Consider the following 20,964-nt stretch of genomic DNA (forward strand, 5'->3'; position numbering starts at 1 on the left):
GAGTTGGCTGGGCCGGTCGTGGGGAGCGATGGCGGTGCCTGAGCGTTGTAGTATAAGGTAAAAGCAGCCTCGCGCATATGTAGTATTGTTATATCAAGTACAATGTACATCTTTTTAAGAAAATCTCTTAATAATAATATTTCTTTAAAAAATTAATTTTTGACAATTATTCATGTCAATTTAAAGAATTTACTAATTTCTCCAATCCATGGTCATCCTGATAATTGTAAAGAAAAATCAGTTGTTTCTTTTTATACATGACAAATCTATCGGCCTGCATTGCACTGGGCTATGCCAGAAAAATTTCTTGTAGGAGCAGATATGTATGAGTTATCTGGTGACCTTATTGAGGTAAGAATTTTCAATTTATTCATAATGAATTTTCAGGTCCATGACGCAGCACTGCTGACGTCCAAAATTTACCAGTTTAAATTCACATTCAATTATTGAAAGGTTGTAAGTGAGCCACAATTTTATTGAAAGCTTAGTCACATTGTATTATTTGTAGGTTACGGAAATTTTTTTATTGGGAGGTTACGCTAAATGTCAATGTTATACTTATATTTTTTACTGTTGGGAGGTTATTATATTTTTTTATCTGTAGGGAGGTTACAGTATTCTCAAACTGAGCGAATACCGTCAAGAGAAAATATTGTTTGTGACATGTGGCTGCCCTAAATTTTTTTTTAAAACAGTGTTTTCTCCCCTTGCAGGCAATACCTGCTCTTGCTGAATCCATTGTCATTGTCGATTTTAGGGAATAAAGCTGTCTTGGTCGCTTAATGTACACTGTAAGAAAAAAAAAAACTAACAGGCACCACGAAAGATTATCTTAATGGGACGGGAATCAGTAGATACAATGCGCAAGTACAAATTATTACAATTTCAGAAAATTTCGATTATTTATTCAAGACAAAAAGATTCACAAATTGAGCAAGTCAATAACGCATTGTCAGCCTCTGGTCTTTATTTGGTTTGGAACTGATTGACAGAGATGTTGGAGGCCCTCCTGTCCAACTGGTGCGTCAGCTCGTCAAAACCCCGAGTTGACTGTAGGGACCTGCTCATGTTGCTCCAAACATTCTCAATTGCGAAAAGATCCGCCGACTTTGATGGCTAAGATGGGGTTTTGAAAGTAGAAAGGCAAGCGGTAGGAACTCTTGCCGAGTGCGGGCGGCCATTACCTTGCTAAAATGTAAGCCCAGGATTGCTTGCCATGAAGGGAAATAGAATATCATCGATGTATGGTTGTGCTATAAGAGTGCCGCCGATGACAACAAAAATGCGCTGCTTTGAAAAGATGTGATACCATCACACCTGGTTGTAAGACCGCATGATTGGCGACAGTCAGGTTAGTACCCCACGACCGTCTGGGGTGTCTCCAGACATTTTTTTCCTGGTCGTCGTGGATCAGATCGAAGCGAGACTCTTCATTGAAGACAATTATACTCCAGTCAATGAGAGCCCAGGCTGAACGCAGTCTATATACGAAACTTCCTGGCAGATTAAAACTGTGTGCCGGACCGAGACTCGAACTCCGGACCTTTGCCTTTGGCGGGTAAGTGCTCTACCATCTGAGCTCCCCAAGCACGACTCACGCCCCGTCCTCACAGCTTTACTTCCGCCAGTACCTCGTCTCCTACTTTCCAAACTTCACAGGAGAGCTTCTGTGAAGTTTGGAAAGTAGGAGACGAGGTACTGGCGGAAGTAAAGCTGTGAGGACGGGGCGTGAGTCGTGCTTGGGTAGCTCAGATGGTAGAGCACTTGCCTGTGAAAGTCAAAGGTCCGGGGTTCGACTTTCGGCCCGGCACGCAGTTTTAATCTGCCAGGAAGTTTCATATCAGCGCACACTCCGCTGCAGGGTGAAAATCTCAAAAGGCTTGGTAAATTTCTCCATTGAGCCTGTGTGGAAGAACGTGAGACCCTAACAAACAGTCACCAACAATGCCGATCCAAAAGTGAGCAAAAAGTGTTTGATTAAGACTTGATTGCAGAATTTAGTGAGGATTCTCGACAGCCCATTCGTGCAGAATGAGGAAATTTACAATCTGATAACGTTGAAACAAAGTCTCATCTCCGAAGAGCGCATTTGCACCAAAGCGAGGATTGACACGTTGTTGAATGAACCATTCGCTAATTGTACCCATGCAGGAAAATCAGTTGCCTAGAGTGCGTGCACATGCCTTACATGGTATGGGTGCTACAGTTTCTCAAGTAGCCCTCTCCACAGAGTCAACTGGTCGATATTACTTTTTGCAGTTATGGGGTTCCGCTAATAAAAGAATTGTCGTCAAATACACTCAGGAGTTGCTCCTCCAGTAGCCGTCTCCTAGTCCGTTGAAGCCTTCCCTGTTCGTAAGAAGTAGGCCTAAACGTGCCATGCTCCCTAATACAGATCAATTGCTTTAAATGTCCTCCTGTCACAGCACCGTCGTTCAGGAAATCTCTCCCGATGCAATGCTAATCCGTACAGAAAATGGGCATCTGCCATCTCCGAATATATTGCACTTGCCGACCGTTGTGGCCGAGCGGTTCTAGGCGCTTCAGTCCGGAACCGCGCTGCTGCTACGGTCGCAGGTTCGAATCCTGCCTCGGGCATGGATGTGTGAGATGTCCTTAGGTTAGTTAGGTTTAAGCAGTTCTAAGTGTGGGGGACTGATGGCCTCAGATATAAAGTCCCATAGTGCTTAGAGCCATTTATTGCACTATACCGGAAACCAAGTCCTTGATGAACAGCTGATGCTACGTGCTTGCACAGTACGTGATGAAAAGTAAACAACCGATGCTACGTGTCTGATGCTGGAACAGCAATGAGGTTAATCGCATATCATTACAGGTCATGAAGTGAATCGAATGTCAACAATACCGTCCGCTGATAACCAAGTCGCTGAGCGCCCCTAATGCACGAAATTGTCCGTCATGCCAGTGCAATTACAGACACCGATGGTAAACCTAGTCATTACCGTACATTCGAACCAAACGTAGCCAAGATGATATTTTAAACAATTCTTGTAAGACAAGTTTCAAACAATGCTGGTACATTCCGCTCCTGTGTGATTATCGTGATTTATCGTATCATGAAGAGAAGTAGAAAATGATGTCTAAAATAGATATAATACATTTTCTGACCCATGTCCATAAAATTCAATTTTTTTCTTCCATGTTTTAGGAATGTTTTCTGAGAATTCATCCATAACTTTTTGATAAATCCTGTATGTTCTCTGCGAAATTCAGGTGTTTAGTGGTACGTGTGAGTACATAATGTGGAAGATGCCTATAGCAGCTGGCATTCATCTTGTAGTATATCTGTATTTCCGTGCTGGCGCTGGCGTAATAAACGAAAGGAGGAACAGCTTGACGATCAGCGCCTGTGGGTGTCTATGTAGAGTGATTCATCTGTCTCAACTGCTGGGTTTTATACAGCCCACAATGCCTTCAAATACTATGTGCAAATTTTTCATACTCACTACACGTAAAGTACTGGTCCTTAAAAAAATGAACAGGACCTATTCGTAGGAAATTTAATCTAGTTAAATTTTTTAATTGGATAAGTTTTCGTTAGAGGCTGCAGTTTTTCAGTTATTCAGGAAAAACATACAAAAGTGATCTTCAAACGCGTTTTTCTTGAATAACCGGAAAACCGTAGCCTCCAGCGAAAACGTATCGCAGAACGTATTTTGACTAGATAGAATTTCCTACGAAAAGGTGCTGTCCATTTTCTCTTTAGGACTAATAGACTGCACGTAGCGAGCAATAGAATACGAAAATCTTGCATTCAGAATTTAAAAGCGTTGTGGGCAGCATAAAACCTAGTAGCAGGGGCAGCTGTTACATTCTCTGCAGTTGAAACGCACCAGTCTTGATGTCGATTGACACATGTCGCGTTTTTATCACAGTTAAGTCATCTTTTACTGTGGATTAATAAACTAATTAGGAGTGAGGCAAGTGATTGCAAAGATCAAGCCATCTTTCTCTGGTGTGAATTCCTTTATTTTGCATGATAATCTTTACAAGGCCATATCTTGTGGTTACATGAGCTACATGTTGGTGAGACACGGTAGGGAAAAGCAAAACGGAGAAGCTAGGTGTCCACAGAACCGGTCGCTAGAGCCAAATGGGCCACCGAATGCTGAGGGCGTAACATCCTGTGGTAGGGCGAGGAGACGGACCGTCGCCACGCCAGGTATTCAGCAGACTGGACGCAATGTGCCGCACGACGTCGTCTCGGCAGAGCACGTGAAGTCCTTCCATCAGTGAAGGACGGCACAGCGTGAGGCACGGCTCCAGGTGCGGCTGCCCCCGTCGGAGGTTCGAGTCCTCCCTTGGTGGGTGTGTTGTCCTTAGCGCAGGTTAGTTTAATTTAGATTAAGTACTGTGTAAGCCTAGGCACCGAATACCTCAGCAGTTTGGTCCCATAGAACTTACCACAAATTTCCAATTTACCGCTTCAGGTGAAACTCCAGGATAATGAATCATGATGAGATATTTGGGCCGGCGTGGAATCTTGCATATCGTACAAACTGGACTGTTTCTGTCAAGATACTGTGTAGCGGAAACTGTATGTTTCCGGGACAAGCGACCTCCCAGGACGGAAATAGTTGGAGGGGAGAGCCACATGATGCCAATCTTTGCTCACACGGTGAATGTGACGCAGTTGCAGAAGAAATTCCTTCCAATCTGGGCAATGAGATGTTGCGACTCTCAATTGTCAACACATTCGAGGTTAATGCTCTCATATCACAAAAAATACTGTGACGCGATGTCTTTGGCCTTTACTAAAAAGTGGAAACCTGGAAACAACTTCCTGAGAATTGCTGATGTGGAAGAAAGGCTTTTTCCCAGCTTGTAAAATTCCTTTCAGGGAGGAACTGAAGTGTTTGTAACGTGTGATGTAATTGGGGAACATTTAACAAAATGCTCCAATTGAGTGAGGAGAGTTTAGCTTCGGGTATATGGATTGCAGACTTGCAATGAGATTTGGTAGGAGTTCAGCTCTGGAGAGAGGGTTTTCAGTCCCCGATCTCTGAAGAGAGCTTTCTCGGTCTCAATCTTGCATAAGATAAAAGGTGTCTTCGCTGTGACGGCAATCACATCACCTACTACTGCCTTCCTCTGAGAAACGGCTTGTGGTAAGATTTCGCACCAAAGGTTCACCAATGGCACAACTTAGAATATTTCACTCTGTAATCCTATGCCCCACTGGCTACATACGAACAATCACTGTGCGCTCACTGCAGACAAACTGCTTCGAGGGTATTTCCTGAATTGGTACTCTTTTCCCTTTCCCGTAAACCCCCACCGCAATTTTCTAAGGTGATTGATCATTTGATTGGTCTCTTCAGTTACTGTCACTTGTGATTGTGTTTATTGCTCACAGTATAATTCTGTATTTTCCTCTCTTGTTCATGTTATTGCCCATGGAAACTGTAATAATAAATGTTAAATTCTGTGGAAAGTGGTTCACTTTTGCTCCCCCTCCCCGTCCGACCCCCACGTTCATTTCACTATTTCCCCTCATCCTGTGTTTCTTCAGTGGCTGTGATGACCCCTGCCTGAAAGACATGTAGAGAAGTTCACAAATCTCATTTCTTTGCTAGTCGTGCGAAACTAATACCATAAATTCCATTTCACTTTGCATTAAACTAAAATGATCCATACTTTCCCGACAAATTCATACAACTTATCGTTCCATTAGTCTTAGTTTATACAGAGACCCAGCTTATTAACCATGAGCAGGTGTAAGTACGACTACAGCATACGGCAAAACGGTAGATCTGGTATATGATGTTAGTTTAACATTTAGATATGATGGCTTCCTTTTGAAGGTTCTTTGATTTCCCCACAATGGACAGCCTTTACGCGGCAATGCCTGCAAGGATCTCCACTATATTAGAGTTTTTGATTTGCAGTTAGGTAACGTGTGTGCTTCTATTTCCAGCATTCACTGAATTCATGTTTGCATAATGCTCTACATCGTTGAAACACAGCATTGTTTGTAAAGTATTCTAATGTGTCCTTTCATGTGTGAAATTTGGTAGGATGTATCTGTGTTCATGAGGAAGAATAGAAAATGTTGTGGGGAAGGCTAACCAAAGGCTGGCTTTTATCGGCAGAACACTTAGAAAAAGTAAGAGACCCACTGACTCCCTACTCTATCCTTGTCCGTCCTCAGTTAGAATACTGCTGCACGATGTGGGATCGTTACCAGATAGGACCGACAGTACATCGAAAAAGTTCAAAGAAGGGCAGCACGTTTTGTATTATCGCGAAATATGGGAGAGAGTGTCACTGAAATCATACAGGATTTGGGCTGTACATCAATAAAAGGAAAGCGTTTTTCGTTGCGACGGAATCTTCTCACGAAATTCCAATCACCAACTATCTCCTCTGAATGAGAAAATATTTTGTTGACACCGACATACATAGGGAGAAACGATCACCACGATAAAATAAGGGAAATCATAGCTCTCACGGAAAGATATAGGTGTTCGTTCTTTCCCCGTGCTATACGTGATTGGAATAATAAAGAATTGTGAATGTGGTTCGATGAAATTCTCTGCCAGACACTTAAATGTGATTTGCAGAGTATGCATGTAGATGTAGATGTAGATATAGGTGTGGCTCCGCGCCTACATACACGACTTAAGCACGTGGGGGTCAGGTTTCGAGTCTTGTGTCGTCTTTTTTTTGCGGTCCTTTAGACAGTTATGTATTCTATCGAGGTAAGATTTATTATTTTATTTACCGGTCTCGTGGGCACCGCTGGTTAACTGCAAAGTACAGTGCAACAAAAACCTACCGTATTGCACCACAATTAAGTAAGTAAAGCTTCCGAATAGCGCCGATACAAGTAAATGGCCACTGTGTTCTATACTAAATGAAGTCTGTAAGCTAAGAAAGAAGAGAGAAAAGGAAAGAAACAGAAAATGATTACTGTTTTTGCTTGTTTACAAAGAGGACAATAATTTTGTAACGCCAACGTTTACAACAGATCACATTTCAAAAAGGTATTCGCAAAGAAGGGTAGCCTAGCGGAGCGATGTGGAGCCCTGTCTCCTACCGGTGAGGACAGGAAAGACAAACCCAATCGCTGCACGTGCAGCGAGAAATGTTATTTGGTAACGTCACAGGTTAAATACTTGTCATCCACGTTTGGGATATTTCCGACATTCGTGGCCCCATGTGTCTCATATTGGATTACTAGTCTCAGTATCATCTACATCGCTTCCGTGATTTTTAACCATTAATACGATCCACCCTGCATATCCAACGGCATCGTTACTACTATCACGATATTACAATACCGCCACATGTTGGTGTAACCCAATACAAAGCACACAACAGATTCCGCCTCCACAAACTCCTGTCTGGCCGGACATGGGGACTGCATCCTTCCATCATCCTTCACACCTACAAATCCTAGATCCGCCCCATCCCTTGCTATGCCAGCGGTATTTGGATTTCCGCCCGCCCAGGTTCTACAATGCCTTCCACATCGTCGAGCGCCATGCCCTCTTCATCGCCTTCCATATCCGCCTTCCATCCCCCAAGCTCATTCTCCACGACCTCACCCCTTTCCCCTCCTTCTCCTTTTCCTTGAACACATCCACACCCTGTTTATTGCCCACTGACTCAATCCCCCCACCACCTGGTCTCCCCCTTTCTCCCACCCCCAGCCTATTGCCACGCCCTTATCATTGTGTCCCACCCTCTCTCCATCTCGCCGGCCGGTGTGGCCGTGCGGTTCTATGGGCGTCAGTCTGAAACCGCGTGACCGCTACGGTCGCAGGTTCGAATCCCGCCTCAGGCGTGGATGTGTGTGATGTCCTTAAGTTAGTTAGGTTTAAGTAGTTCTAAGTTATAGGGGACTGATGACCACAAATGTTGAGTCCCACAGTGCTCAGAGCCATTTGAACCATTTTCTCTCCATCTCCACACCCTCCACCTCCTTTCCCAACGCAGCTTACAGCATTTACCCCTCCCAGATGATGAACTTCGCCCTGACATCCACCCCTCCAACCAACTCCACCTTCCTCCAGTCTCCTCCTCAATGCTCCCTCTCCTCCCCCTCCCTTCTCCTCTTCAGTGTCTATGCACTACCTCCTGGCTTGTGTTCCCTCTTCATCTCCCGCCCTGCCTGTCTCCTGCCACTTGGTGTGACTCCTATCCCCTTTTTTTTCCTCTTCCTCCCAATCCCCCAGCCTCCCCGTTGCATCTTCCTCCCCTCTTCTTCCCTCCACTCCAGTCTCCAGTCCCTCAGCAGTTCCCTACCAGCGGTTTTTTTATTCATCATGAGTGCTCCGCCGTTTTCAGTGTTTTGATTGCCACCTGTGTTCTTTTAACTTCATGGCGACTTTTTAACTGTCCCCCAGTACATGTCCCCATCTTTGTGTGTATTTTAACTCCCATCATCTCCATTTACTGTTTTTTTATGTCCCCTTTTTATCCCCCCTTTTTTGTGTAATCGTCCTACTGTATTTTTGTCAAGCCAATTGACTGAAGAGCTGTGGACTGTGCCGCTACCAGCCCCCCCCTCCCCCCCCCGCCCGCCCCATATGGGCAGGGGAATGAAATTACAATAACGAAAAATAATTTGTGTAACAATAGACTTGTTGATTTCTCTCACAACTCTTCCTACCTCATACACTAGAGCTTCAAAATTTTACCTCCATCAGTAAGGGTATCTATCCTCGTTTCTGAATAGTAGGACTAGCTTAAATTTAGGGAACATTATTCTGAGTAATGGACAGGTAGCAGTTTCTTCTTCTTCCTCTTCTACTAAGAACAATTCTCGTGCTTCTTCAAAATAGTGATGCTAGCATTCATTCATTATTTACATGTTACCTAGTACCCAAAGTCTCCAGTCAGTTCCTAGTAGGTCCCGTGTCGGCAGCTTTCAGCACGTTGCTGTTTAGGTTGGCTGTCTGCACTTCAGTAATTCCTACTTGTGTGATATGATTCTGAGGACTATCATCATGATCAAAATTAGCCCATTATCGTAATTATTTCTTGGAGGCACCGAAGTCTCCAGGGTCTGCGGTTCCATCTGCCATTTTTTCTAAGTTGTTGTTAAAAGGGCAGCCAAACTCTCCATTCCTCCGATCTGCAGTTGAAAGGATGACTGATCCGTAGTCGTTGCACCTGCGTTCATATCTCATTACTCCTGTCCTAGTCTAGTTCATTTTGAGACTGGAACACTAGTACATTATTCATATTCAACTGAGGCACCAAGAGCTCGTACAGTAATCTGAAATAGATGAAGTATGAAAACAACGAGACACATCTGCGAACCTCTCTGAAGTTGACTTCGAGCTTCGCCATGCTGATCAGTTTGGAGCTGTAAGGCGCCAGCATGTTACCACTTCCCAGCCAGTTCCTATCGCTTCAGTACCGTTACGGTAACGGAGATACAGGGGAGAAATCAGTCACGGAACAGTAGAAGAGAAATACACTCCTGAAAATGGAAAAAAGAACACATTGACACCGGTGTGTCAGACCCACCATACTTGCTCCGGACACTGCGAGAGGGCTGTACAAGCAATGATCACACGCACGGCACAGCGGACACACCAGGACCCGCGGTGTTGGCCGTCGAATGGCGCTAGCTGCGCAGCATTTGTGCACCGCCGCCGTCAGTGTCAGTCAGTTTGCCGTGGCATACGGAGCTCCATCGCAGTCTTTAACACTGGTAGCATGCCGCGACAGCGTGGACGTGAACCGTATGTGCAGTTGACGGACTTTGAGCGAGGGCGTATAGTGGGCATGCGGGAGGCCGGGTGGACGTACCGCCGAATTGCTCAACACGTGGGGCGTGAGGTCTCCACAGTACATCGATGTTGTCGCCAGTGGTCGGCGGAAGGTGCACGTGCCCGTCGACCTGGGACCGGACCGCAGCGACGCACGGATGCACGCCAAGACCGTAGGATCCTACGCAGTGCCGTAGGGGACCGAACCGCCACTTCCCAGCAAATTAGAGACACTGTTGCTCCTGGGGTATCGGCGAGGACCATTCGCAACCGTCTCCATGAAGCTGGGCTACGGTCCCGCACACCGTTAGGCCGTCTTCCGCTCACGCCCCAACATCGTCCAGCCCGCCTCCAGTGGTGTCGCGACAGGCGTGAATGGAGGGACGAATGGAGACGTGTCGTCTTCAGCGATGAGAGTCGCTTCTGCCTTGGTGCCAATGATGGTCGTATGCGTGTTTGGCGCCGTGCAGGTGAGCGCCACAATCAGGACTGCATACGACCGATGCACACAGGGCCAACACCCGGCATCATGGTGTGGGGAGCGATCTCCTACACTGGCCGTACACCACTGGTGATCGTTGAGGGGACACTGAATAGTGCACGGTACATCCAAACCGTCATCGAACCCATCGTTCTACCATTCCTAGACCGGCAAGGGAACTTGCTGTTCCAACAGGACAATGCACGTCCGCATGTATCCCGTGCCACCCAACGTGCTCTAGAAGGTGTAAGTCAACTACCCTGGCCAGCAAGATCTCCGGATCTCTCCCCCATTGAGTATGTTTGGGACTGGATGAAGCGTCGTCTCACGCGGTCTGCACGTCCAGCACGAACGCTGGTCCAACTGAGGCGCCAGGTGGAAATGGCATGGCAAGCCGTTCCACAGGACTACATCCAGCATCTCTACGATCGTCTCTATGGGAGAATAGCAGCCTGCATTGCTGCGAAAGGTGGATATACACTGTACTAGTGCCGACATTGTGCATGCTCTGTTGCCTGTGTCAATGTGCCTGTGGTTCTGTCAGCGTGATCATGTGATGTATCTGACCCCAGGAATGTGTCAATAAAGTTTCCCCTTCCTGGGACAATGAATTCACGGTGTTCTTATTTCAATTTCCAGGAGTGTAGTTACTGCCATCCGGTTATCTTACTTCAAAGAAAATTTCGTAACATACAGTTAAACTTTCTTATATCGACATGGGATACAACTAAATCTCAGCTACAATGTCGTGCTTTCTGTAGCATGGCCATGTTCCTCATAAAGAACGTACTTCTCATCTTTGCTTGATACGATGAATGTATATGCGTGTACCACGTAAGTAACGTCAGTTTCAGCCTTAGTAACTATATTTTCTAAGAATCAATATATCATATAGGGAAATCTGTTCAAAAAAAAAAAAAATGTGTGTGTGTGAAATCTTATAGGACTTAACTGCTAAGGTCATCAGTCCCTAAGCTTACACACTACCTAACCTAAATTATCCTACGGACAAACACACACACCCATGCCCGAGGGAGGACTCGAACCTCCGCCGTGACCAGCCGCACAGTCCATGACTGTAGCGCCCCAGACCGCTCGGCTAATCCCGCGCGGCCGGAAATCTGTTGCTGTAATATGGAAACCTGGCATATGATTCTCTCTCTGCCCTTTGGTCAACAATAGGTGTATTATAGAATCCTCAGCCCACTGTGTGTGTATTATCCAGATGTTACAACGTGTGGACTTCCCCGTTCCGTTGTTTACTCTCCTCCAGTGCCTAGAGATTACGTTGGGTACGCTGGCAGCTGCTCAAGGCAGGTTGCTACAGCACTTGCAGGACGAATCGCAGTATAACGTAATATTCAGCGTCCACCCTCTGCACTTACCCCATTCCACAAGACACAGTGCGTTGTCAGTGGTCCTGCTGTGTGAACAGCTTGGAACAGTACCTTACTGCTTATGGACCTAATGGTGACGCAGTACAACTATTTCTGTATATGTAAATAAGTGAATTAAGTTACACAGACATAAAGCATAAAATTAAGCGCATATTTCCTGGAAAACTTTCCTGTGGCAGTGGTAGCCCATGAGCTTTTTCCTGTGTACAAACAATCCGGACAGCCACATACCAAATGGATCGCTTCCTTGCAAAGCCCTGCCTGCGAATATTAGTTTATATGTAAAAACCCAAACCGTGCCTTATCTTACTCATACACCGGGTGTGAGACATGTCTATACCGAGCTTTGGAACGATCTCCGCACAGTAGCTCGTTAAATGAGTGTCTCCTATGCTGCATGCTTTTGAACAGGTTCAGATCTAAGTTCAGGCATTTCTGTATGGTGGTTCTGATAAGTTTCAGATGATTTTTCAGCTTCCTGCTGTTATTGACAGTCAACTGTTGTGTAGTCAGTGCCAGCCACCTAGGCCGCCTCGACCTATGGCCACACCTCATGCTCCTGCTTGTTGTGCACTGCAAAGGCATCGTGCTGTGCTTTGGGACCCAGACACTTGCCGCACCTGAGGATCATTCCCCCCTCTTCCTGTTCCTGGTGGTTGTCCATTGAAAAGGCATCTTACTGTGCTTTGGGACCCAGAATCCACTTCATTGCCATTCTTCCTCCACCAAGGCCTCCAGTTATGCCACAGGACCAGAACTCACAACTTGCTGGTAATCTATCTTCATCCATCAAATCTTGCCCGCATGATTTATCAACCACAATAGTCCTCCTTTGCTTTCGGACACCTGCAATGCCTCTTTCGCCACAGCCGGTATTATAAAGCTGAAGTGTGTTTATAAAAACTGCATGGATCCTTCTGATGTAACAGTGGTCCTGCTCTAATGTGACCTGCACCCAAAGAAATGAGAAACTAATACTTGGGCCCCATCGTTCGGGATGCTATGCCCACTTCATAGAGTGGGATCCGTTTGAACAGACCTTCAGAAAGCTTCCTCCATCAGTCACTAGCCCTCATGCAGAGCCTTTCTGATGTTGTTCGTCTGGTGGATGTTATTCTTCCTTTTCTGCTGTTCTTCGAGGCTGTCTTTGCTTGGGGTCGCGTCCAAGTGAGTCTCTCAAGCTCAACAGGCTGCTCTTTCCATTTAGGGCTGTGCATTGTCTTCACGACTCTCCAGTGTGCTACCGGCTCAACTACTGCATTAGAGCAGCACCCCAATTAGGCCTTCTGATTTTTGTCAGTGGTGTGAGTGCACTGACTGCTCTTACAACACTGACCTATACCTGTGAATCAGTTCTTTCGATGTGTCCCCATCTGAGAACACTTTTCAATTACAGATGTCATTACCCATGTCCAGAGGCAGCGACAAACTATGTCAATATTGATGACAGCACACCAGACGGACGTCACACTGAATGTGCTTGTTTCCCTTTCTGTGAAGGAGAGGGATATTACCTCGTCGGTCACTCGCCAGACAACATCCAATGGTAGGGTGCTGTGTGACTGGGTGCATGATCAGCACATGTGGGACATTCGAGAAGGCTGACAGTGAGGGCCGCCTTAAGAAGGCACCACAGTGGATTGATCTACATTGTCGCATCTTCCATGAACGACGATCTATCGCCGGAGGACATCGTGTTACGTTGTGAACCAATGTGTAACTAACCTGGCTGCAACCAGTTACGAGGATCGACTTTTCTCATATGTGTGATAGTATAACCAACACCGTTGGGCCTCAGCAGGCAATCTACACTCGGCTCACAACAAGTACAGCTGGAGTTAACATCAACAAACCATCGAGTTACGTCCTGCAGACGTCATCAATAAGTGGTACCACCGCCAGTACAGTGAATTTTCAGGAAACCATCTCAGAATGCAGTGGGGTCGATACAGACACGTAAGAGGGACTGCCATACTTAAGCTGCATTGTCAAGTTACGGACTTAGATATTGGAAGACAAAACTATTTCAGGAAGTGATTTGTGTTCATTTATACAAGAGCTCTATGTTCTGTGTGACTATTCTAAAAAATAAAGCTATGTAATTGGGATCATTTATTCGTGTTCTTGTCTGCCATACTAAACTTCCACGGTCGTATTGAGGTGACGTGCTACTGGTCGGATTGCCAAGTTACAACAGGCGTCAACACTGTTTTATAAATCAATTTTTGAAGAAAGCTTGTGTTTTATTTGTCTTACTTGTAACTTGCACGTATTCAAAATTGGTCTCTTATTCTGTTGCCACAAATCGAATAATTTTTAATACATTCTATTTTAAACGCAGTCACTTCGTCAATTTTAAAACCCTATGCAGAAGTTTGTGGCGCTCTTGTACTGGAAAAGGTGAATCTGACAACGGGCCAGTTAACAACACCGGTTTCAATGTTGGAAGGCGTAAGACGTTGTATTAGTTATTTGAATATAGCCACGTATTTTTTATTAACCCAATGGCGTTGTGACAGTGGTAACACCGTTTCTCATCAGATCACCGAAGTTAAAATGGTGTCAGGCTTGGCTAGAACTTGGATAGGTGAAAGTTCGGCTCTGCCAAGCGTTGTGGACAACTGGGGCGCTCCAAGCCCTTGTAAAATGAAATGAGAGGCTACGTGACTGAGAAGTAGCGGCTCCGATCACGAAAACTGACAACGAACGGGAGAGCGGTGTACGAAACACATGCCCCTCCATATCCGCATCCAGTGACACCTGTCAGCTGAGGATGACGCAGCGGTTGGCCGCTACCGTTGGGCCTTTTATAGGCCTATTCTGACGGATGGTTATGCATTCTTTATTCGATAGTTTTTAATAAAAGGATTATTGTGTTGAAAATTAATACAGATATATATCAGTGCCTTTCGTCAACAACAATCACACTCGTTTATGTCTCTCAATGTTTTATCCACCATCCATGTTTGTCTAACGCTGCAGTATTCTAGTAGAGGGTCAACGTAGACCACATCATATGCAGGACACTGCTATATGCTTTCTTTGAGAGTTTTTTTCGTTGCTTCACGTGTTCATGTTTAGTCTTGTGTGCTTCCGTATCAACCCACATGTTTTATAGTCAGCTTATTAAAACGCTACGACCTTTCTACAGACAATGGTTTAAAATCGAAAGAGCTTCACCAACGGTCGAACTTTACAGAAATGCTATTTGTATATAGTCTTCATTACACCGTACTTGACGTTTATAAGGAGATTCATTAGAAGTTGCTGTGGGTTGGCGTTTATCTGCAGGAGGATGATATGCAGAACTTTCAGTTACTAACCAGAACACAGTCTGAGGCTATCGTTGCAGCAAAATAATGCTCATTAAATGTAACGATCTCACGTCCTTCGAACCGTTAACTGCATTAGTAACTGTAACAGATGTAAGGAGTGCTTAATAGATGTGACGGAATCGTCAACTTGCACCTTTTCAGTACTCTATATTAAGAACGTTTCGTTTTTGGAGTAAGTCTAACACGAAGATGACAGGAATAAGTAATCACTGTCAAACGCATATTTTTTGTTGAGAATCTACAACAAAGTATAACAAAACGTGTTATCAGTTTTTATATAAAGAGTTGTGTTAAATCTCACGAAACTTAAAACACGTCAGGTAAAATACTCCAGAATTAACTGGTGCCCACTAAACTCACTGTGTGTGTCATTAGAAGCGTCTGTATGATGAGTAAACCAAGAAGTGTGAATGTAAACTATGTGATAAGTACTTGAATGGATTGGAAATAACAGCTAACGAGATCCAAAATACGGGTTTGTTAAACATTGACCATGGTTTCGATAGTTTTAAAACTGTCTTGTTCAGAAGATATTGTACCTCTTCACAAATATTATAACATTACGTGTGGAATCATTATAATAAGCAAAATTACAGGAAACATACTCACGTAGAGTCACGTATTATTTATGATCGATGCGGGAGGCTAGTACATGTACGTGTCATCCTCTTATTCACCATGATTTTAAAATACCGCAAATTTGAGATTGGATCCAACAACGTGAACAGAGCTAGGCGCTAGTGACACCCACCGACTGGCTTAAGAGGCACTAGTCTTAGATCACCTTTGGTAGGTAGGGCTCCTGCGCGCCCTGTATACGCGTAATTGCAATCAGCAGCGTGTGTGATTTCACAAGTACATATTCTCTACTGGAATTAAGATACTAACTAAAGGATTGAAAGGTGGAGAGGGGGTAAAAGGTGTGTCGTTGAAGTCATATGGCTTATAAAGTGACTGCAGGCTCAAGTAAGCACAGCAGACTCTATAAAATATGGGCAAAAACGCACGGGAGGCACTTTTGAATGAACGCGGAACGGTAGCAAGCATTAGTGTCAAAGCATAAAAATTTCAGTGAAATATTATCAAGTGTATAAAGGAGCCAATACTAGACATATTGTCACCTGCCATGAAGGAATACTGTAGAAGGGCACACTGTGACGGACAGACAGCAAATATTGAACGACAGATGCAAAAAGTGGAAAGACAAGAGGAGAGGGGTGGGGGGAAGAAGGGGTGGAATGGGGGATAAATCATTACTTGTGAAATATCGTGCTAAAGGAAGAGGTCGTACTGATAAAAGATGCTATATGAACAAACGTACTAGAAAGGGTGTGTCATAAAATATCCAGTAAAAAATGCCTAGAAATAACGATGTTATGGGCTGAATACAAGACATTAGAAACCGAAAAAAGGTGGGATGTGTCCAAGGTGTTTCATTAGTACGATGTTGATCAGCTACTTAAATGTGGATGATGAAGTGTACATCGTAAAATAACGAAATAAAAGACACTCTTACTGAACATAGAATTTTGAGGAAACCAAATGCAGAGGCCGGCACGGAACGGTAAAATTGTATATTCGGCCAGAAGAAGAGGTTTAAAACTTTCCAGGAATATCGAGTGACGTGGCACAGTGGTTTGAGCACACAGGACTCGCATTCGAGAGGATGACGGTTCAAACCCGCGACCCGCCATCTTGATTTAGGTTTTCAGTGTTCCCTAAATCGTTCCAGACAAATGGTTCCTTTTAAAGAGCACGGCCGATTTCCTGCCCCATCCTTTGTCAATCCGATGGGACCTCGCTGTTTGGTCCCCTCCCCCCAAAATCAACCAACAGCAACAATAACCTTCCAGGAAATGCCCACTTGCAAATTGAAGCTGATTATTGGAAATGTAGCCAACGTTTTCCTCTAAGTGTCTGAAAATATCGAGGTCTTCCCATAAATCTTATCTACCCGCTTTTACTTCTCTGTATACGATTAAGGCATCCTCTTTTTATAGGCTATATGACTTCAATGGCACATTTTGTAATACCCTCCTCTCTCCTTCTTTTTATTTTTGTAGTTAATATGTTAATTCCAGTAATGAATACGTATTTGCGAAATCACACACGCTGCTCATTGCAACTACACGCATAAAGGATACGCAGCAGTGCCACGTACAAGCTGTGCCCTAAGGGTAGTAGCTCAACTGTCAGCAAGTCGGCGCGTGCCTCTAGCTCTGTACGTGGCATAACTACGCTCTGAAGGATCCGATGCCACCTTTTCTATGTTTTTTATGCATACATTTCATATACATACAAATCTTTCGAGTGTCACACTACACGTTGTCGGATCCATCGTCCAACGTGTGATATTTTAAAACGTTTTAAGACAAAACCTTACAGTAGAGAATTACCACTTTTAAATCATATATTTTAAATGGCCCGGTTTCGATTCCCGGCGGGGTTAGGGATTTTCTCTGCCTCGTGATGACTGGGTGTTGTGTGATGTCCTTAGGTTAGATAGCTTTAAGTAGTTCTAAGTTCTAGGGGACTGATGACCATAGATGTTAAGTCCCATAGCGCTCAGAGCCGTTTGAACCATTTTAAATGGTGAGTAAGTGGATGACACGCAAATTAACTAGACAGAATTAACGACACCCCCATCGCGTACGGTTAATATGAGATCCTACGTAAGTATGTTTCAGTAAATTATTTGTAAACATTTCCTGAAATTTTGCTTATTGTTATGGTACCATCTCTGTTCCACACACAATGTTTTAATATTTGTTAATACTTACAATATCTTCTGAAGAACTATCGAAACCACGGTCAAGTTATAACAAACCTGTATTTTGCTACTGGCTGGCTGTTACACTATGGGCTGTTAAAATAGCTACACCAAGAAGAAATGCAGATGATAAACGGCTACTCATTGGACAAATATATTATACTAGAACTGACATGTGATTACATTTTCACGCAATTTGGGTGCATAGATCCTGAGAAATCAGTAAACAGAACAACCACCTCTGGCCGTAAAAACGGCCTTGATACTCCTGGGCATTGAGTCAAACACAGCTTGGATGGCGTGTACATGTGCAGCTGCCCATGGAGCTTCAACACGATGCCACAGTTCATCAAGAGTAGTGACTGGCGTATTGTGACTAGCCAGTTGCTTGGCCACCATTGACCAGACGTTTTCAGTTGGTGACGGATCTCGAGAATGTGCTGGCCAGGGCAGCAGTCGAACATTTTCTGTATCCAGAAAGGCCTGTACAGGACCTGCAACATGCGGTCGTGCATTATCCTGCTGAAATGTAGGGTTTCGCAGGGATCGAATGAAAGGCAGAGCCACGGGTCGAAGCACATCTCAAATGTAACGTCGACTGTTCAAAGAGCCGTCAATGCGCACAAGAGGTGTCCGAGACGTGTAACCAATGGCACCCCACACAATCAACGCTGAGTGATACGCCAGTAAGGCGATGACGAATACACGCTTCCAATGTGCGTTCACCGCGATGTCGCCAAACACGGATGCGACCATCATGATGCTGTAAACAGAACCAGGATTCATCCGAAAAAATGACGTTTTGCCATAAGTACACCATCGCAGGCGCTCCTGTCTGTGAAGCCGCGTCAAGGGTAACCGCAGCCATGGTCTCCGACCTGATAGTACATGCTGCTGCAAACGTCGTCGAACTGTTCGTGCAGATGGTTGTTGTCTTGGAAACGTCCCCATCTGTTGACTCAGGGATCGAGACGTGGCTGCACGATCCGTTACAGCCATGCGGATAAGATGCCTGTCATCTCGACTGCTAGTGATATGAGGCCATTGGGATCCAGCACGGCGTTCCGTATTACCCTCCTGAAACCACCGATTCCATATTCTGCTAACAGTCAATGGATCTCGACCAACGCGAGCAGCAGTGTCGCGATACGGTAAACCGCAATCGCGATAGGCTACAAATCGACCTTTATCAAAGTCGGAAACGTGATGGTACGCATTTCTGCTCCTTACACGAGGCATCACAGGAACGTTTCACCAGGCAACGACGGTCAATTGCTGTTTGTGTATGAGAAATCGGTAGGAAACTTTCCTCATGTCAGCACGTTGTAGCAGTCGCCACCGGCGCCAAGCTTGTGTAATTGCTCTGAAAAGCTAATAATATGCATATCACAGCATCTTCTTCCTGTCGGTTAAATTTGACGTCTGTAGCACGCATCTTCGTGGTGTAGCAATTTTAATGGCCAGTAGTGTATTTCCAATCTGTTCAAGCTCTTGTATGCACAGTTGTTGAAGCGAAGCCATGTTCAAAACCATAAGTGGTTTGCCATCTGACCGCGTTCATCAACTTAGCCTGGCCTCCCCTACGATAAGTAGGTTAGCTGTTGCCGCAACTAGCAACCGACTAAGAAATATCCACACAGAACTTAGCTACTCGAGATACAGCGCGTCAGGAGCCGCAGTAAGAACACTCATTGTAATGTGGTTCCCTCACTAACCTGAAGAGCAAGCTTATGGAAGGCCCGCTCGCACAGAGTTATGTGAACCATGCGAAAGAGCCAGATGATGTTTGTGTCAGCAACGCCGAGCGTCATCGTGAAGGCGGTCAGGTCTTCCGTGCCCTCGCGGTACAACACGGTGACCTCAGAGATGAAGAACGACAGGATGAGAGACGTCATGGTGATGGTGCAGAGGCGAAAGCAGAGAGGTGACCTGTCGGCGCCGTGAGGGTGTCGCAGCACGGCCGTCCAGTGCAGAGGCTGCAGCAGGTGGTTGAGGTCGCTTGCGGCGTCCGCTGCCGCCGCCACTGCAGCAGGCGCTGCTTCGCTGACCATATTCCGTTTCTACCTGCACACAGAAACAGGACTGCAGTAGTGTGACTTCGTCGGTTTGTGGTTCTTAGCGAAAAAGGCTTGGTTAATACAGTGTAATAATTACACTGAGGTGACAAATATTAAGTGAGAGAGATATTGACATATACAGATGGCTGTAGTATCGCGTACACGAGGTATAAAAAGCAGTGAATTGGCGGAGCTGTCATTTGTACCCAGGTGACTCATTAAAAGGTTTGCTACATGATTATAACCGCACGATGGGAATTAACACACACTGGAAGCGGAATGGTAGTTGGAGGGAGACGCGTGGGACATTTCGTATTCCCTGATCCACAGTATCAAGAGTGTACCGAGAATAACAAATTTCAGGCATTACACCTCACTACGAACAACGCAGTGGCCGACGGCGCTCAGTTAACGACCGAGAGTTAGTGTAGAATTGTCAGTGCTAACTGACAAGCAACACAGCATCAAACAATAGCAGTAATCAACGTGGGACGTAAGGCGAACATAGCCGTTAGGACAGCGCGGCGAAATCTGGTGTTAATAGGCTATGACAGCAAACGACCGACGCGTCTGCCATTGCTAACAGCACGATATTGCTCCTGGGATGGTGAAGAGGTTGGTTTGACCCTACACGACTGGAAAACCGTGGCCTGTTCAGATGCGTCCCTGTGTCAGTTAGTAAGATCTGATGGTAGGGTTCGAGCGTGGCACACACCCCACGAGGCCATGTACTCAGACTGTCAACAAGGGACTGTGCAAGTTGGTGGTGGCTTCATATTGATGTGGGCTGTGTTTACATTACATGAAACCGATCATTGAGTGGATATGGTTCTGTTCGATTACTTGGACACCATTTGCAGCAATTAATGGACTACAAGTTTCTAAACGACGATGGAATTTTTATGGGTTACAATTTTTCGTGACTGGCTTGAAGAACATTACGGACAATTCGAGCGAATGGTTTGGCCACCTAGATCGCCCGACATGAATGTCATCAAACAGCTATGGGACATAATCGAGAGGTCAGTTCGCGTAGAAAATCCTGCACTACTAACACTTTCGAAATTGTGGGTGGCTAAAGGGGCAGCATGGCTCCATATTTCTGCAGATGACTCCCAAAGACTGGACTGCCACATCCAGTTTCTACACTACGTTGGGCAATAGGAGGTCCAAAACGA

General features: G+C 45.2%; 1 protein-coding gene across 1 annotated transcript in view; it reads right to left on the reverse strand.

Annotated features, from left to right (window-relative positions):
• Positions 1 to 19,780, reverse strand: part of LOC124620126 (odorant receptor Or2-like) — a 66,223-nt gene extending 46,443 nt beyond the window's left edge. The window contains exon 1 of the mRNA XM_047146797.1: positions 19,445 to 19,780. Coding sequence (XP_047002753.1) covers positions 19,445 to 19,780 — 336 coding nt within the window. The remainder of the gene's footprint in view (positions 1 to 19,444) is intronic.
• Positions 19,781 to 20,964: the final 1,184 nt, after the last annotated feature.

The sequence above is a fragment of the Schistocerca americana genome, chromosome 6 (assembly GCF_021461395.2).
Source record: "Schistocerca americana isolate TAMUIC-IGC-003095 chromosome 6, iqSchAmer2.1, whole genome shotgun sequence".
NCBI classification, from domain to species: Eukaryota; Metazoa; Arthropoda; class Insecta; order Orthoptera; family Acrididae; genus Schistocerca; species Schistocerca americana.